Here is a 19,787-nt window from a genome sequence, read left to right as displayed (position 1 = left end):
AGTTTGAGTTGACTTTGGGATTCTTGCCTTCACGCGTCTTCAATGTCCTTGTAGATGTATGAAGTATTTCGATAATTATGGCAAGAAGTCCTGCAAATTTGTCCCCTAAGTCTTTACCATAAATTAAAATACAAATCCTACTCGTAGGAGGAATTTGAGCTAGAACATGTTTCTTGGACTTGGTTCAAGCACCTTGTTATTCCTTCTCTGAAGCTTCGTAATGCCTGAGATGGAACATATTCATAGACCTATTTTATTCACCCATATCTTGCATCTATCTCTGATCTATTCACTCTTAGCTTGTCCACCTATTTCTGAGAAGGAACATATCTGCAGACCTGGTTCATTCACTCTTGTCCTGCATATGTCTTTGATCTATTCACTGCACCTGTCTCTACGTTAGAACATGTGGTTCATTCACTCTTGTGTTGCGTATGTCTCTGATCTATTCACTACACGTGTCTCTGCGTTGGAACATGTTTGCAGACCTCGTTCATGTGTTTTGTATGCAACTCTCTTGAATAGATCATGTCCCCATACCCGGTTCACCCACCTTGTTCAGTAGCTTTATCCATTAGCTTTCTATGTTTAGTTCATTTGCTTTGTCAATCATCAAAACTCACACATGCTTATGCCAACAATATCACCATTTTTTTAATTTATCTGTGCCAAATCATGCCACCAAGTATAATCGCATTCACCATTTCTCGACAAAAAAAATATAACAAATAATTATCATGTGCATGAACAAGTACTCTGATCTACGTATTCTTTTAAAAGAACTAATAACTCACTTTTGACGCTTTACAACCTCAAAGTCTATAATTCGAATTCCTAAGGATATAAATAGTCGAGGTCTTCAACCTATAATATTGACCATATAATATCGGATATTATAAGGAATGGACATGTATAGGTCATGAGTTACATGCGTCATACTGGTCGAACCTAACGTCTGTTAGCTCTTGGCCAGGATCATATTCATATAGCACATATATTTCATACGCTCTAACTAAATTGTATATGTTTGTTTTACATATCAATGTAGTTACTTAGAGGGGGAAAACAACTCAATTTTGATTCCGGACTCTACATCAACCATCAGAAGGTACATTTGAGGCAGGGGAGGGTAATGCTAATGGTTGTATATTCCAAGTGTCAATTCTCGAGTCACCTCCAATTCCCATGGCAATTATTACATGCACTTCCACTTAATATTCCTGGGAAATGTTTGCTCCTTTGTCTGTGACCCCTCATTTCCTCCCCTACATCCATCCATCTTTCTCTTCTCTATATATATTATGGTGTCAGAATCCATAGATTGGATTGGATATGATACGCTGAGCTTAGCAATTGAAACATGCCTCTGTAATGACACTGACTTGTCGTATATATTCTCTTGATGAAATATTGCCACCTTTCTATTCTCCGACCTTTCCAATGATGAGTATTTTACAGCTACTACTATCCCATCAAACCTCTGCACGTGGCCCAACTCCTAATGTTCACGTCTTTTTATTCTTTTTCCACATAGAGAGTACTGATTTGACTTTTGAAATCCGATTTCTGTCACGTAAATTGAGAAAGAGTATTTGTTTTGGTTGTCAAAATTAATGATCCTTCGTTAATTATGTAGGTGTTTAGACATGAATCAATTCAAGAATAATAGCATGTCGAGTGTAATTTCATTGGTGAAATTTGGATAGGACAGAGTATACGTAGATTTTACTTTATCTCATAGAGGTAAAACGGCTATTTCTGAAAGATCCTCGACTTCAAATTTAATTAATTAAATGAGTTATAATTATCCCAAAATACTTTGAATTCAAATTTTGAAACGGTCTCTAATATAATCTCTCCTCACATTTCCCTTTCTCTTCCGCTCATGGAGAAACAAAGCAAAGAAAAAGAAATACATCATTTATAAATGTTAAAGGTAAAATCTTGTGTTAGCAAGTTGAGTTGTCAATTAAAATTGTGACTGGGCATGTGCCAGGTTCCCCACGACCCATTACAGCAACCGACTTTCTACAACCACCAATGCCTACCCCGTTTCCATGCACGGTGCACCGTTCTACCTTCACTGCAATGAATTCAAGTTTAAATTCATTTTGGGTGTGTTTAGCACAAAGGAAAATGTTAAAAGCATTTTCTTATTAGAAAATAAGTTTTTGGAAAATAAGTGAATTTCTTACGGTAAGTAAGCAAATAAATATTACTATTCCAAAAGCATTTATGTAAATATAATGGGGTGGGGAGTCAGGTTCAAGAGTGGCGAGGGATACGATTGTCAAGGGGTGGGGGTGTTGGGTGTGGGTGTAGAAGGGACAATGAATTGGAATGTTACTTATCGAATTTGTTTTCATTACTTTAAATTTATTTTCCTCATTTTTAAAAAACTTATTTTACTAGAGAATATTTTGATCAACTAAACATAAAAATATCACAAAATATTTTTCTACGTACCAAACACTCCCTTTATATTTTCTTATTTTCTTTTACAAAATAAGCACAGCATTCCAACTATTGACTTTGTACATATGGATCACCCAAGTCAACTTCACTCACCCTATGCCTAAAACAAGCACTTCTCGAAGCAAAAATTTGTCAACCACTTGCTACAGTCCCACCCACTAATAAATAGTCACATATATTTCTCACCTGAAAAAGGAAATACTAGTTTTTTTCATATACTCCACATTATAATGAAGGAAGTTAAATGGTCCCCGTTGCGCTTTTCTCATATTTTCTTAACAAGTATATTAATTCTCTTTTTCTACGTTCTAATGACTAATTTGTTCATGTCATATTTTGCTACGGTAACAAAGAAATTGGCCCTCAAGAAGTAAACATTCATGACCATTCGGGACATATGGAATTATTTGTCATTAATTGATCATAACGATATCATGAAAATACGGCGTGGACCATATATAATAAGAACAAAAAGGAATTGCCTTGCATGGTTACTTATCGATCTTTCAACTTAGTTATTTTAGACTCTTTAACTATGTAGCTCATTGTATGTATTTCATGTTCTCTTATCTGTATCTAACTACTTATTATGGTGCATAATTGTTATTATTCACTTATCACATATGAATTGGTGAATTTCTCAGGTGATTTAACGAGATCATTTTTTTTTTTTACTTCAACTGGGTCCATGATTAAACTTTAAAAGATAACCATTAAAGATTGTGAAGCCAATTAAAAAACATGAAAATTTGAACTATATAATATGCAAAAATGTTGGGAGGGAGATGTCTTTTCCATTTTTTTCTTTTTCCTTTTTGTAAGGGGGGTAAAGGGTGGGGGCATGAAAATGATAGCCCCTTTAGGTTTTGGAGAGAGACAAAAAAACAAATGATGCCTTGTCCACCATCCTTCTCATTTCTCAATATTACATACTTTTCTCTTTTTCAAATTAATTAAAAAAGATATATAATTGAATAGATATTTAATTGTGGAATTCTTTTATTCGTAAAGAATGATAAGCCTTCCATCATGCTTAAGCTAGCGCTACGTCACTATCCAAAAGAGGTTGTAATTTGGAGTTTAACATAACTACCATATAAAATTTCTTATAATAATAATAATAATCACTTTCAAAATTCGAAATGAAATAAAAGTCACGAGGGATTTCCAAAAAAATAGAAAGAGAACTGCGACAATATTGACGAGGTTTTACATTTCAAGATTTATATAGCAGTAGTAAATTTGCCAAATCTCTTTGAATTTCGACCAGAATAAAAACAAAATAAAAGGCCACATAAAGCAAGTAAGGGAATTGATTAAAGTTTCACGAGAGTATTTCACATATTTTTCTACTCCGTCGACCTTTCACCACATTGTCATCATAGTTTCCACAAGAATAATTATCCCTTTTTTCTACTACAATAATTCTACATTGTCTTATTGTCTCTACAAATCTCATGCATCACTACTTATTAATAACCATTTGGTAAATATTCGAAATAAATTGGTCCGATTAATATTGGATTTCAAGTTCTACATAGGCAGAAATAACATTTCATATAAAAAAAAAATAACAAAAAAATTAAGGCTCAAATCTAAAATATTTAATTAAAATTATAAAATTCTTATTATCGCATTACACTCCTTAACTATCCGTGAGAGGACATTATCAATACATGCAAATAAAGTGACCATGCATTATGTTCTCAATTTTGGTGTAAATATCACTTCCCTCCTTTGAATTGCCAAATTATCAAATTTGACTTGTTTTAATTATCTTGTGATCTGTGAAGACAAATCCTTATATGCACACGCAGTTAATTAAGTAGTTTAAACTTCTAACTCAACTTTTTTAATTTAAGTTCTAATTGAACTAACTTAAATTGATTGCTTTCTTGAAATTTAAGTCCTGTACATCCGGATGTGATAGATATATATTGGTCGAATAATGTTAATCATGTTTATTGAATATACATGCAAATTACAATTTCTTTTCCTTTTTAATGGGTTGTCATCACTTGAATCTGCAAAAGAGATGGGAACGCCGGGGTTCTAAACAAGTTTAACCATGTTAAAGCCAAAAATAGTTGAGATTTCGAATGATTTATATCTCATGCTTATCTTATAGGTAATAATTTTTGGAAGCACTTCTTTTAATAACCAGTAACTACGACTAATGAATACTTTGGGTGCTCATCCCAAAATTAATCGTAATAATAAGAGTGATAGCAGTAAGTAGTTATTCTCCACCAATAGAGTTGTGGTGGAATAGTAAGTATTTTTCATCTTTAACTAGATGCCTTAGACTTGAGCTTTGGGTATAAAGTCGTCTTTGTTAGAAATTGATTCACATTTCAATGGAACGTTCAGCCGCGAATCTGAATTTAGTCGGGCTCCATACGAGTATCAAACATGAGAAACAAAAAGAATAATTAGTCTCAAAGAGGGTAAATTGAGAAAAGGATCTAGCTAATCATATACACTGGCATTATGATTTTTTAATTATTATTAGGATATTTTAACTGATTATATCGAGTTGCTTGCTGCATTTTTTAGATCACCAAATTAGGATAATAATGAACAGTTTCTGTCTTGTTGTAGATTATTTTCAATACTGTATTCCATAAAAGTACTAAACTTTATCTTCGATAAAAACAAGTCTAAACGCATTCATAGGTTTTCCTTTGCTATTTTCACAAACATTTTCTCAAGCGACTTTGTCCAAAAAGACAAGAGTTTGGTGAACATTCACAAACATGCACAAGAAAGCAAGAGGCAATATTTTCAACAACTTGAATTGCAATAATTATTATTTTTATGCAAGACGAAAATTCCTCGGGCAAATAATGATTATGAGTTGGGTTTGTGTAAAATTTGGTGGATATGGGGAAGGAGCTTTAAGAGGCAAATGTCTTATCAAAAACGGTGTCATGACATCTTTATCTCTACTTCTCCGTTTGTTAGGTAGGATCTTCTGAGAAATTGCACCCTAATTTAACTATTAGTGTGATCTTAACTACTAATGAAAGTTGGTAAAATTATAAAAACAAAGGTTCAAATATCCACGAAAAAAAATACTAGATAATTTCTTCTATTTGCTAAAGTTTGCTGGATAAAAACATTCGGTGAATATACTGGTGAGAGATAATTGTAAATATCCAATAAAATAGTAGAGATCGAAAATCAGTTGTAACTTTTTTTCCTCCTTTATTTTTATATTTCTTTTGGATAAATCAACTTATTTAATGAATAAGAAAATATCACTTTATGGGGGAAATACCACCGCCAAAACCGAAAAGGAAAAGGGAAAGAACACCTACGCAGCTACACAAAATACTATTCCAAGTCCCAAGAAATAGACTATTCCAGTTCTTCTTATTCCTAGGCTCCTTTTAATCTGAAATGGATATTATTCTAGAAGATAAAAATATTCTGCTAAGATTGTTAATTTGACTACAAGAGTGGAACTCAAATGTAATCCATATATATGAACCGGCAGCTTTATAAAGATGACTGAGGGTTACATTTTATTCACACATGTCCAAATTAAAATACATAATTATGCTTGTCCTACTCGACGCGTTAGAATACAAATAATGAGTGTGTGAAAATTTATAAATTAATAAGAAAATGAAGCTTTATATAAAGTGCATAATACACTTGATAGAGTGCATAAGTTCAATCAGAACTTAAATTGAAAAAAAGTTGAATTAGAAGTTTAAACTACTTAATTAAAACAAGACAGTCTGAATAATGGGCCTTCTGTTACCTGCTCTGAAGAATAGAATAAACGAGATAACTGTGATTGACAAAGTAAGGGGAGGTAATTCTTGTCTCCTTTCACTTTGTGTAGACGGCATGCTAGACGAAACGTTAGTGGCTTCATATAAGGATTATATTGTCGGGTACTTATAGATGCATTAACTAGAAATTGAGTCTTTTGGGTCGATTCTAGAATCCGATCCATCTCTTTCTGATGATTGATTGAGTTGTCAAAACCCTGATTCGATAACGATCGGGAGTCCAGATTACTAGGATAGCAGCACAACTAAGGGTTGTTTACTACTTTTACATGCAGCTCAAAGACACCTACATTAAATAAAAGTTTGTGAGGTTTTGGCACCATAAATATTTGAATAATGTCAATAACACACAATAAATCTCCACATAAATCCAACAACCATAGCAACGTATGATTTAAAACATAGTTCCAACAAAAAAAAAATTGAATATATGAACAACGTCTTAAATTAATATTTGATAACAACAACAACAATAACAACATAGTCAGTGGACCCACAATGTGGAGTCTGGAAAGGGTAGAGTGTAACCCTCACCTTGAAAGATAGGGAGACTATTTCTGAAAGACCCTTGGCTCAAGAGAGAACAAGACAAAAAAGTCATGAAAGCGAGAAAGTCATGATAAAACAGTATAAGCAGAAAGCAAAGGGTAATAAACGAATGAGCAAAACTACGATTACTAGTACGAAAGAATAAGCGAAACTACCTACTAGCATTCTATCCTAATCTGAATTCTGCATAACCTCCTATTTAAGATCATAATGTCGAGATTATATATAAAATATAATACTATAATTTTAAGTAGTGTGAAATTTTTCGGGCTTATTCAATCTAGAATTTAGAATATAAAGCTTGCTAATTCTTATCTTACATTATTCATTCAATGATTACTGTTTTTCTAGTACGAAAATCATAAGCACAAGCGGTGCAATGATAAAAGTAAAAGTGAATTACTAGTCAATCAAATGAACTTGATTGACCCAATGCTAAACTAATTAATCAGGCAAGAAACTAAGTATCTAAAAGCATTATTGTTGAAAGCATTATTGTTCAATGAAAGTTAATTGTTTCATCAATGAATATGATGGCATTTTTGCAAATCAAAGTTAACATGGATTAATGTGTGCAATTGAAGAGATCATAACAATATTATAGGGTTGTTTGGAACTTGAGGAAAATTAACTAATCGTGGGTGGTGGGTGTTGGAGAATAATAATAAGCTTAGAAAAAGCAACATTAATTTATCAAAAAGTATAGAGGAAAAAGGCAAGAAGCTTTTATATATAGCAGCCAAAAAGTCAAATTGGCCCCTGATTTTTAATCTCATCATCATGATATCTTCAGCTGATACAGAGATACAGATTTGCAACCAAGATTCAGTATCATTGCTCTTGATTTTTTGAATGCATAAAGATACCCTACATATTTATATTGATAAAAAAGAACTCTAAGTTTATATTCTCTTCTTTTCATAATAAGTGATGCTTTTAAATTATGCACGATTTTTAAGAAATTGCTCGCTCTTAAAAAATTATGAGTGTTTTTACTAATTTATTTCTAATTAATGTCTAAAAAAAAGAAGCTACTTAATGATTTTTAATTATAAATAAGGGTAAGTTTGAAAGAATAAGATCAGTTTCTTCTTGAAATTCTAAAACACCACTTATTTTAAAATAAAATGAAATGCCTAAAACATCACTTATTATGTAATGGAGGGAGTACTACTTAATTAACATATCTACGCATTCTACATACATTGATGTGTTCAACTTTAAGATTTCAAAAGACAATTTTGTTTAAATTTTTTCTCATAAAAGTGGTGGGCCAGTTTGTGTGCACCATGACTAGCTCATCGGAGGGGCAGACCTTTGGCCGAGGCGGTGTCACTCGACACCGTTTGATTAAAAAACAATACTAAATATGTATTTTTGTAAAAATAAAAAATAACGTAGAGATATATAATTTGACTCTATACGTTATGCAATTTCTAGTCCAATTGGCAAACACATTATTCATTTAATTATGATCAGGAGTTCGAGCCCCTCCTTAGATGTTAATATCTTAAAACATTTTAGTTTCATTTATTTTTTTAAAAAAATGGAGGTCGTAAGGAATCAAACTCTAATCTATTTACACCAGTAATCAACTAAACTACCACTCCAAAAGATCTGTTTGATGTTTTAAAGTGTAAAAAACTACAATTATTTAAAAATATCTCTAACAAGGTTATCATGAATGCAAATTTAAAAAAAACTGAGAACCCGTCAAAAAAATAAGTATAGAGTCTAGATTGTGTCTTTTAAATATTTTATCTTGAAATCAATGGGTCATTTGTTCGCTTGTTTAAATGTTTACACTGCCAACTAAAATTATATGTATGCCACTGTTCTACACATACATGTTATCCATCACCAACATTTATATTAGGTAATTCTTTCTAGCTGCTTAGACAAATAAAAAGAAGCTCATTTATAGCGTTATTTGTCATTTTTGGGATCTGAACCCTAACATCTATGTTTTCACCAACTTTATTAATTTTTAGTGTCACGTCTCAAAATGGGATGAGAAGCATGTGGTACATCACCATATCTCCACCAACTTACACCGAGCTAACCGATTAGTGTAGTGATTATCCACTTCTTACCCATGTACTGCAATTTAATAATAAGCATCAACATTCTCGTTAATCAAGCCGTAAAATAACGATGTTACTCGCTAATTCGAATGATTACCCTAAACTAATATCACAATTCTATCTATGAAACATCTATGACATAATGAATGAATAAATAAAGTTATGGGGTTAATCCATGAGAAAATATGGCACAGAACAATATCGAGAAAATCGTATATTGATGATGAAAATGAGTTACATAAGCCTATCAATTTATACAAGAGATTGATCCTATATTTAAGCTATACAACATAGAGTAAAACTCTTATAGGATAACTATTACAAGAGTCTCAATCCTAGTGAACTTATACTAGGTGATTGAGTCATTATCAGGTTTGTTAGCCTGATCATTATCTTTCAACACTTCCCCTCAAGCTAGTGAGAGGTGAGTTCACTAAACCTAGCTTGTTTAGAAAGAACTGGAACTAGTCCTTGCCAAGAGCTTTTGTATGAACATCTGCTAGATCCTTGGATCCAACAAACTGAGTGATTAGTTGTCCTTGAGCTGTTTTCTCTCTGACAAAGTGATAATCTAGTTTTACATGCTTAGTTCTAGCATACATTACTGGATATGTAGTCATGTATAGAGCACTCAAGTTGTCACAGAATAGGATAGGGAGTAGTCTTGATATACATTCTAATGTCATGTAGAATATAGCTTATCCAAGTAAGCTCAGCTACAGTTGTTGCCAATGCTTTATACTCAGCTTCAACACTTGATCTTGCAACAGTATTCTGCTTCCTCAATGACCAAGAAACACAATTTGCACCAAGATATATACTATATCTAGTAGTAGACCTCCTTGTTCTGGTACATCCTGCCCAGTCTGCATCTGAGAACCCATACAACCTGAAGGAGGACTGTGATATAATTCTGAATCCATGATCAATGGTTCTTTTGACATACCTCAATATTTTTTCAACTGCCTGAAGGTGCATGCTGTTTGGATTTTGCGTGAATTGACTTGCAAGGTTAACAACATGAGTAATTTTTGGTCTGGTGAGTGTAAGATACTACCAACTTCCCACAATGCTTCTGTAAACTTGTCACGACCCAACCCCGTAGGCCGTAACTGGTGCCCGACCTGGACACCCGTATACATATTCTTTAGCTATGTGTTCATTTCACAACAAACTCAATATGGATCTTATAACGACCAAACCATGGTCTCGGAACTGTCACATAAATATACATATAAATGCAAGCCGACAAGACTGCTACCACAACATGATAATATCTGTAAGCCGGCGAGGCTGCTACCATGATAGAATAAGCATACTGATAACACACACAACTGATCACGTCTGAATACGACCCACACACATGTCCACAGACCTCTAAGAGTTTCAACAGTAAAATATGACGGAACAGGGCCCCGTCGTACCCTTAGTCAACATATGCATATATTTAGATCAGAAAGGATCTATACCAAATCTGGGCTCCGGAACAACGGAACTCTCCAATATAGCAGAAGGGAAAATTTAAGCTGGCGGCTCACCAAAACGAGTATCTGCACCTGCGGGCATGAAACGCAGCCCCCCCGAAGAAAGGGGGTCAGTACGGAATATGTACTGAGCATATAAAGAGCGAAATACAATAAAAGGATCATAACTGAAATATGGAGTACAGTAAATATGTACAATATCCAGAATACCAAAACACTTGCCTTTGTAACATAATCATATTTGTCAATATCATATATCGTATGCATATTCATATATCGCACCCGGCCCTTTAATGAGGGACTCAATGAATAAGATCATCATATGCCCTTCTGGCCGCCATGACATGTCATTATATCATTATATCATCATATCGTCATATCATCATATCATTATATTATCATATACATATATACCGTACCCGGCCCTCTAGTGAGGGACTCGGTGAACAATGCAGTGGAGCTGTGCACGATAACATACTCGGCCTGGGACTCAGTGAAAGATATATTGAGGTATGCACGAGCAGAGTAGTGAGAAACTATATGCAATTCAAAACATTTTTAAGGACTCAATAGGATAGTCAACACGAACCATCGTTCGCAATTTCAAATAATAGTCATACCATATACCTTTCGGATGTCCCTGTGGATCATATCAAAATGGAACTTTGAATCATATATATATATATATATATATATCATAACATAAGTTATGGGAATCAAGATCAATAGCCATCCTAGTGGCTCTAGGAATAGGAATTCCTTTGGAATCGTATATTCATTTCACAACGATCATGCCAAAAGAAAGAAGGGTTAGCTTCACATACCTTTAGTGCTTATTCGTCACACAATATGTATACGCTGCCCAATAATACTTCAACCTATATTAAGATGCCAACAACTACGGTTAAGCTACGGGGAGATTCAAAACGTATTCTAACGTTAGTAACTCCTTTCTAGATGTTTAGACGACGTTTTCTCTTGTAATCAAACCAACTACACACAACCAATCCCACATCAATAATTATACATTCAATACCAATCCGGACAGCCCACACAACATTCCAAACAGTCCGCATTCACAACATTCAATAGCGATTCACATACGGCTACTACATCCTCAAGTTATTCGTAATAGTTTGTAGCCTTACGTTTGCATGTAACAACTTTATAACAGCCATCCAACATACAACACAATGCATAATCTTAATTATCATTAATCTTCCAAGTTCAATAAGAACAACAACAACGTGTCAAAACAGTCCGTATGCGATTTCAAATCAATCCATACCTTACAACATTCGATAATAGTTTACATGCGGTTATGACCCCTCTATTTTATTCTCATTAGTCTATAGGCGTAATACTTCATCAAAATGATTCTATAACAGCCCAATTACTATGACAACATGATGTATACTCTTAATTATAATTAGTTTTTCCAACTTAACAAAAACAACAACACGTCCAAAACAATCCTTAACCAACAACATAAAGATGCTCGGAATTCTTGCAAACGTTTACGAACATATTAAGCGAACTACATACGATTCTTACACCTTATTTCATGTCTTCTTTTCATATAATTTCAGTAAGTTACGACCAGCAACCACACGACACGTACATCATCACTTCATACGCAACTAAGCTACCTTGTCATCACTATAATCCTTACAACAACCCACAAACGATTTTAGTTCCAACTCCAACCATTAAACACCTTCATTTCCATCATAAAATTCATGACAACAACAATCAAAATATCAAGTAAAATCAGTTCACAAACTTCTACAAAAACAGTCCACTACACGGCTTAACTATGCTTCAACATCACTCACATAAAATCATAGATTCAATTTATTTTCATACTAACACAACTTCACCTTTAACCTTCCAATTCTTTTCATTCTTTTTACCATGCAATCTATGCTAGCAACAACCATAATTACTAAAGAAAATCAGTCCATCAATTCCACCAAAACAGTCCTTACGGCCACATAATCGTTCCAACACCAACATTCATGATTTTATGCATGCAATTCATGTTCACCAAGTTACAACCATACTTCAACATCAACATATATAAGTTCATGTCTACTATCATGTTCCAACATCAACACACATCATTTCATGCATGAAACTTATATTCACACATCTACATCGCCCTTAACACATGTAAAAGAAAGTTATATCTTACCTTGACAATCCGACTTCTCAACTTGGCTAGAGTTTGTGAATTGAAATGATAATGGTTCTTGTTGCTCCAATGACTATCTTCACGTTTCTAGGGACCTTCTAAAGGGTTGAAATGCTTGAAGAAATATTTTTTTTGATCAGCACACAAAGAGCTCAAAATTCAGCCCCTTGGCCGAGAGCTTTTCTCTCCTTCTCTAGTCTTTCTATTTTTGTGTTGTGAAGTTGAAATGAGAAGATGAACTCTCTTAGTCATGCATTTGATTAAACTAAGATGACTACAAGTTGGACACAACACATGCTCCACTCATGACATTGAGCACTTAATTAACTTTACACTAAAATTCAATTCTTTTTCTCTATACTTTCGGCCAACCTCACTTCTTTGTCTCCTTTCTTCTTCTTTCCATTTAATTGTTTACAAGACAATTGCATGTGTAGTGGATGATTCATACACTAACCTTGTCCATTGCAATCATACAAAGATGAATGGTCAATATTTAAATGTGCAATGACTCATTCAACTTGTATACCTTTATAAAATAATGCATGCCTTCATAAAATAATGAATACTTTCAATATTCAAATGCATGCCTCAACTTTTTCTCCTCTTATTTTCAGCCATCTTGGCCGAATTTCACATCCCTTTTTCTTTCCATTTGGTTGTCCATAATATAATGAAAGTGTAGTGGATGAATCAACATTAAATGCATATTTGTATTTCTTCCATAATAGCATTGTTTTAGATGACTTTGAGTCATCTTTTGGACATGGCATGTTAATGTTCATATTGGCTCATTGTTGCCACTAATTTTTACTTAACACCACAATTAAGTAGTTCCTAATTTCCAACAACATTCTTATACTAAGTAAAATTTATAACCGATTAGTTCTAGTTTAGAAATTAAAAATCCGAGGTTTCTATCTCACGTCGATTCCTTCGCGAATAACTCGACGTATAAAATACGGGGTCTAACAAAACTGATGAGCTAATGGAGTATGAACTGCTTTCATATTTGCCAAATCCACTTTTCTAAGCAGATCATTTGCATATTTTCTTTGATTCAAGTGGATTTCTCCAGGAAAATAGCTTACTTCAATCCCCAAAAAGAAACTCAAGGGTCCAAGATCCTTCATAGAAAATTCATTTCCTAGCTTTTGCATTACTTCCCCTATCTGCCTTGAGTTGCATCCTGTTACAATTATATTATCTACATATAACAGAAGTAAGATTGTTCCTTCTGTATTATGGTGAGTAAAAGAAGAATCAGCCCTGCTGCATTTGAAACCAAGATGAAGCAAGAGTAAGTTATACCTCTCAAAACAAGCTCCCAGAGCTTGTTTTGAGTCCATAGAGTGCCTTCTTTAAGAAGAAAACATGGTCTGGATAAATTGAATCAGTGAAGCCTAATGGTTGATTCATATAAACTTCTTTTTGTAGATGACAATATAGAAAGGCATTCTTAACATCTAGTTGCCTAATGGGATAATGTAAAGTGACAACAACATCTGTTATATTGACATTTCAGACTACTTTTTACTAATATATTTTCGGGATGCATCTCTTGATCTTTGTAAACAGAGTTTGATAATAGCTCCTTGACTACACTTGTGTAATTTTAGGTCGTCTATACTTGCACCATTCTTTTTAATTTTGTTGCTTATTAGATTTTGAGATATTTTCTACATTGCAATTACTTTGCTTTATCTATATTTCGTAATGACATAGAATAATGAAAGTGGTTCGCCTAAGGAAAGGTAGTGGTTCGTTAGGTGCTAGTTGCAACAATTAAAAATTAGGTTCAGACAATTTTAATAAATATAAATTGATATTCTGATAAAAATAATAGTTAATTTTCTATTGCAAGTTAAAAATCACTAATAAGGAGTATTAAAAAATCTTTGCATTTCTAGTGTATAATTTAAATCTTATGAAAATATCATTTTGAAAAACAAACAACAAAATGGAGTCTAAACACGTGAAATACGGATAGGTTTTCGGGACACATACAAGCATAGTGTTAATTTGAACTACTTCTCTCTTCGCCTTTTGAGACCATTAGGCCTATCATGAATTAACACCCTTTTTCACTCCACTTTGTATCAAGTTTCTGTTTCATTATTTTGTACTCATCTCCTTGCCCTTTTATCATTGGATCCATTAATAAAGATTTTACTGTAAATATAAAAGAAAAGGAAAATTTCTCAAATGAGTGCATGATACTTGAATGCAACAAATTTAAAAAGTCATTCAACTTTTTGGACGAAAAAGGCAAAGAAAGAAACAAACAGAGAGGATTTAAACATATAAAAGGCTCCCATGTTCTCAACCCCTCCTTACTGTTCTGATTTGGTTGACCTTTGGGCACATGGATTTACCTTTGCTTTTTGGTTAAAGACTTAAAAGTAGCAACATGCAGTACAACTTAAATCTAATTGACTTTGTTTTTGTTTAGAAAAGTCACTATAAGTGGTAGTAACCAGGAGTAACTAGAAAGTAGGAACTCTTTCACTCTCTTTATATGATATATTTTGATTGGCTATAGAGTTAAAAAACAAAATAAAATAATTTTTTTTAATCTAAAATAAATTATAAAAATTTGTGTAGGTATAAATTATCTTATTAAAATAAAATAAAAAATTTAAATTTAATTTTTCTAAATATAAAAATAGATATACTTAAAATGCACTATGTAAATTGAGACATGTGAGTGACACATTGCACATCCATAGTTTCTCTTTTTATTGTCCTTTTTTTCCACTTCCACTTTTCTTCTCCTTTCCTAAATTTAGCTTTCCTCTTGATCTTGTTATCTTCCTATTTATTTATTTATTTATTTATATTTCATATATGATAGACCAGTTCATAAGGAGGAGATGAAAACGACAAAAAAAAAAAAAAAACTAGCTACCGTATCAAATTATTTTCACAAGGTATATCTTAAGTTCCCATATTAGTTGTGAGGAGAGGTTACGTTGTTGTGATTGTTTATATGATGTCGGATAATGCTCATCTCGTGAGTTAATTTTTTTAATTCATTTATATTAAAGTTCATTTTCTTTACATTATTACAATAATACTAACTCTTATCTTGATTTAATTATTCAATGTTGAATTTCCATGTTATATTGTTCATGTTGGGGAAGAGTCATGGGGGGAGTAAAATTATTTCACATTGGTTGATGGATCGTTATATATTTTATATACTTTGAATAATTATCACCTCTTGAACTAATTTTTTGATGAACTCTATATCACTTTCTTTACCTATGTGCTCTCAAGCTAAACCTATGTGCATGAGCGGAGCTAGGGTACAGTCTTTTATTAAAACATTATACTATGTATATAAGGTTAAAATTATTTATCATGTATATAAATAGCAGATCTTGAATCACTTTAGTTTCTTCTTATATTTTCTTTGTTATATTTTGAATTCCTTTTAACAAAAATCTTAATTCCGCTGGTGCCTACGGTGTCTCTACACGGCATATTAAGAGGAGCCATTTGTTTCTTTTAACCGAAACTGTACCTATAAAGATCCTATAAAGATCACCTTTTCTTTTTCCTTATGGTGTTGTGTCACCAATTATTTGTCCTAACAGCTTCAAGTCTTTCCTTTTATAAGAAATTAAACTGCCTAGTCTCTTTCTTACATCTGAACTTCTTCTACATTGTTCACACACACACACACACGCACACACACTCTCTCCCTCCCTCAGAGAAACAGAAAAAAAAAAAAAAAAAAAAAGAGCAATGTTTAGCCAGAGCTTGTTTGAGGATCAAGATATGTCATCACAACTTGGATTTTTCTCTTTTCCTCCAAACAACAATATGGGGATTAGTACTACTCTACCATTTATTGGATACAACCAAAATACTCTCAAAACCCTCACAATGATCCCTCCTTCTTTTGCACCTTCTTCAGATCATTCCCTAAATAATGAATCAAGGCACAAAGAGGACCTTACTACTAGTACTATTTTTGGAGGACCCCATCTTCTTTCCTTGCAAAAGTCCACTGCAAATGCATGGTAATCATCAATTATGTTGCTAGGACTATTCAAAAATACTATCATATCTGTGTCGAATCCTCAAAAAATGTACTATTTTGGAGGATTCAACAAGCACCTCCGATATTTTTAAAGAGTCCAAGGAACACAGATCATCAGTAAATGATCTATTAACCTTAATTAATTTATGTTTCCAAATTTTATTTTATCATGCAAAATTAAGGGTTTTCTAAATTTGCATGTCTAATAAGTTCTTGTGACTAATATGTTTGGATTTTAGGGCATGGGGAGAAGTGAATGAGAGCAGTAATATCAAGCGAAGAGAGTTTGATCATGATCATTTAGGGGTTTCATCAATTAAGATGAAGAAGATCAAATCATCAAGAAGGAAAGTAAGAGAGCCAAGATTTTGTTTCAAGACTATGAGTGATGTGGATGTGCTGGATGATGGTTATAAATGGAGAAAATATGGCCAGAAAGTTGTCAAAAATACCCAACATCCAAGGTACTTAATTTACTTCGTTTTCCATTCTGACTAAATTTCTTCTTTCTTCTTTATTTGTCAGCCTTCAACAATCTTCATCCATTTTCATTGATGAAATGTTGTGCCTCTCATTTTTGTATTGTCAAATCAAAAAAATTATCTTCCCCCAGCTAATCATTAGGGCGACTGAAGTAGTGGTTTAGATATTTACTTTTTTGGTTTCCAATCCGGTGCTCGACATTTGTTTTGATATTCCGCTAATTCAAATTCATGCAATGTAAAACCTGTAAACACTTAAGTTTTATCAGATTTAAATCTATAAAGTTATTTGATAGAATTTAAGTGCTTACAAGGCCTATTAAAGGGGAAAGTTTTTTCCTTTTTCGGAGCTCGAACTCGAAATTTTTGGAAAAGTACGGAGGGATCCTAGCGGTTTGATACTAACATTAGTTGTTGATACTATTATTGCTTATACTCCTATTATTTAAGGTAATTTCTTGTGAGCGGGCTAAAGTAAATGTTATTATTAACCTCTAAAGACAAAAAATGATTGAATAATATTAACTTGGTACTCATGAAATGATAGCCTTTCGGGGCGTGTTTTAGAGTTTAAATCGGATCATGTTGGTAGAGCTGAATCTTGACGATCTCTTAGTTAGGAGTATTCACAAAATGATTACAAAACTTGTAGCAAGTAAAAAGAGATTCATTAATCTCATAATGATTTTGGTTTTAGTGGTTAATACTTGGAACAACTTATTATTAAGATTTGGCATTGTTAATACTTGTGTGACGATCTCTTAATTACGAGTATTCACAAAATGATTACAAAACTTGTAGCAAGTAAAAATAGATTCATTAATCTCATAATGATTATGGATTTTAGTGGTTAATACTTGCAACAACTTATCATCAAGAATTGGCATTGTTAATACTTGTGTTAAACTGAAAGAGCCATGCATTTCTCATGTAAGTAGTACATATGAAAACCCTAAGGCCCATAAATGAATAAAGAAAAAAAGGAATGATGATCACTTTTTACATCTTTATGTTTGATATGGGGAGGATCCCATGGAGGATCCCCTCTTTAGGTTAATAGTAAATTGAAACTTTTATTGTTGAATGATTACACCTATATATTGAGCTTTCTTCTTTTTTTCAGCAGTTTGCTATATTGCTGTCTCCTTCCACCCACAATCCCTCAAAAAGAGAAAGAGAAAAAGATTTAAAAATACAAACAGAGCCCATGGTGAAGTTAAAGAATTTCGCTAAGAATATTAAAATTATATATATATATATATATATATATTTATTTTTGAATTATAGACTAAGTAAAATATTTTGAAAAAGCGTGTTCAATTTATCACCCTCATTGTATATGACTATACTATTGTAACCACCTAACGCACCCCGTAGCCCACCCTAGCTAATATTAGAAGAAATTTAATTTGATATTAAATTTTGTACACCGATGATGTAATGAAATTTTATACTATTGATGGAATTTAATCTATTAGAGTAGCTTTTTAATCTTATTTTTCTAGTTAATAATCCACCAAGAATCATCTACTTTCTAATATTTGATAAATCAATTTTCTAAGTCACCCATCCAGAATATGAGTTATCCAGAATATGAGTGAGATCATGCCATGTGAATATCCCCTTTGTTCAATGGATCATTCATACCTCTTCCACTTGCTTAGTTTCATAAGTCTAAATGATCTGGAGCATGTAATAGTCTACTGTGGTCTGTGGATAAGAAATTTTCTGGACTGATTATGAGTCATTTTCTAACTTGATTTTTCTTTTTGTTTCGTATGATAATGTGAAACTTCTTACCTGTCTGACCATGAGAATTTTCATTTTTTTCCGGATTTTTTTCACTTATATTTGAAAATAAGCGATTGACCAATGAAAATTCAAAATACATCTTCAACTTGAAGTTGAATTAGGAATTTAAAAAACACCTAAAGTTCTATTTTCACTTTTTTTATAAACTTTTTTTATATTCAGTATATTAAAACGACCAAAGCAAAAACTATAATCACACATAGCTCCATCTCTAAGTCCAACTTCAACTCCAATTTCAAAATTCCAAATAAAGTGAAAGATATATGGTTTTGATGGACAAACACCTACTTATATTGTTAAGTATTAGGATATGATAATTAAACTCATTTTAATCTGCTAAAGTGCAAAAAGTTTTTATCGGAAGCGACAATGTGAGATGCACAAGGGAGCCCACTGTTGTTAAAGCCACTGTCACTAGTGATAATGAATCCAGCAATTGCCAGTTTGCAATTGCTATATATCTCTGTTTGTGCACTGTTTCATTTCCATTTCCTCGATCTTTTTGACCTTTTTGTTGTACTAGGTAAAGCACTCCCACATTGTCCTACCAACAGCTCTATATTGCATTATCCATCAAACTGTTCTAAGATCAGTTTATAAAAGCTTAAGGGAACTACATTGCTTAATTATTTTAATCCCACATTGGACTTTTCTCCAAATGCTGGAGTTAATGTCTAGTACATTAGACTCTTGTCATTAAAGGACGTGGTAAAATAGTAGTTCTTTTACTCTTAAGTAAATGTGTCGGGTTTTAGATGTGAAACTATCCTCTTCCGTAAGGAGTGCTAAAACTATGGGTGGAGCTAGCCTCTAGGGTACTGGAATTTCCTTCATCGGAAAATTATACTTTCCTACT

The 19,787-nt window shown here is 32.8% G+C and overlaps 1 protein-coding gene across 1 annotated transcript in view; it reads left to right on the top strand.

Moving 5' to 3' along the window:
- The first annotated feature begins 16,145 nt into the window (after positions 1–16,145).
- The window catches only part of LOC132616083 (probable WRKY transcription factor 13), a 5,766-nt gene continuing 2,124 nt past the window's right edge, over positions 16,146–19,787 (top strand). The window contains exons 1-2 of the mRNA XM_060330679.1: positions 16,146–16,617; positions 16,877–17,101. Of these exons, the coding sequence (XP_060186662.1) occupies positions 16,340–16,617; positions 16,877–17,101 (503 nt within the window). The 5' untranslated portion in view covers positions 16,146–16,339. The remainder of the gene's footprint in view (positions 16,618–16,876; positions 17,102–19,787) is intronic.

Source organism: Lycium barbarum, chromosome 10 (assembly GCF_019175385.1).
Source record: "Lycium barbarum isolate Lr01 chromosome 10, ASM1917538v2, whole genome shotgun sequence".
In the NCBI taxonomy this organism is placed as follows: Eukaryota; Viridiplantae; Streptophyta; class Magnoliopsida; order Solanales; family Solanaceae; genus Lycium; species Lycium barbarum.
The sequence above is the reverse complement of the archived record's forward strand: the minus strand, read 5'-3'. Positions and strand labels throughout refer to the sequence as shown.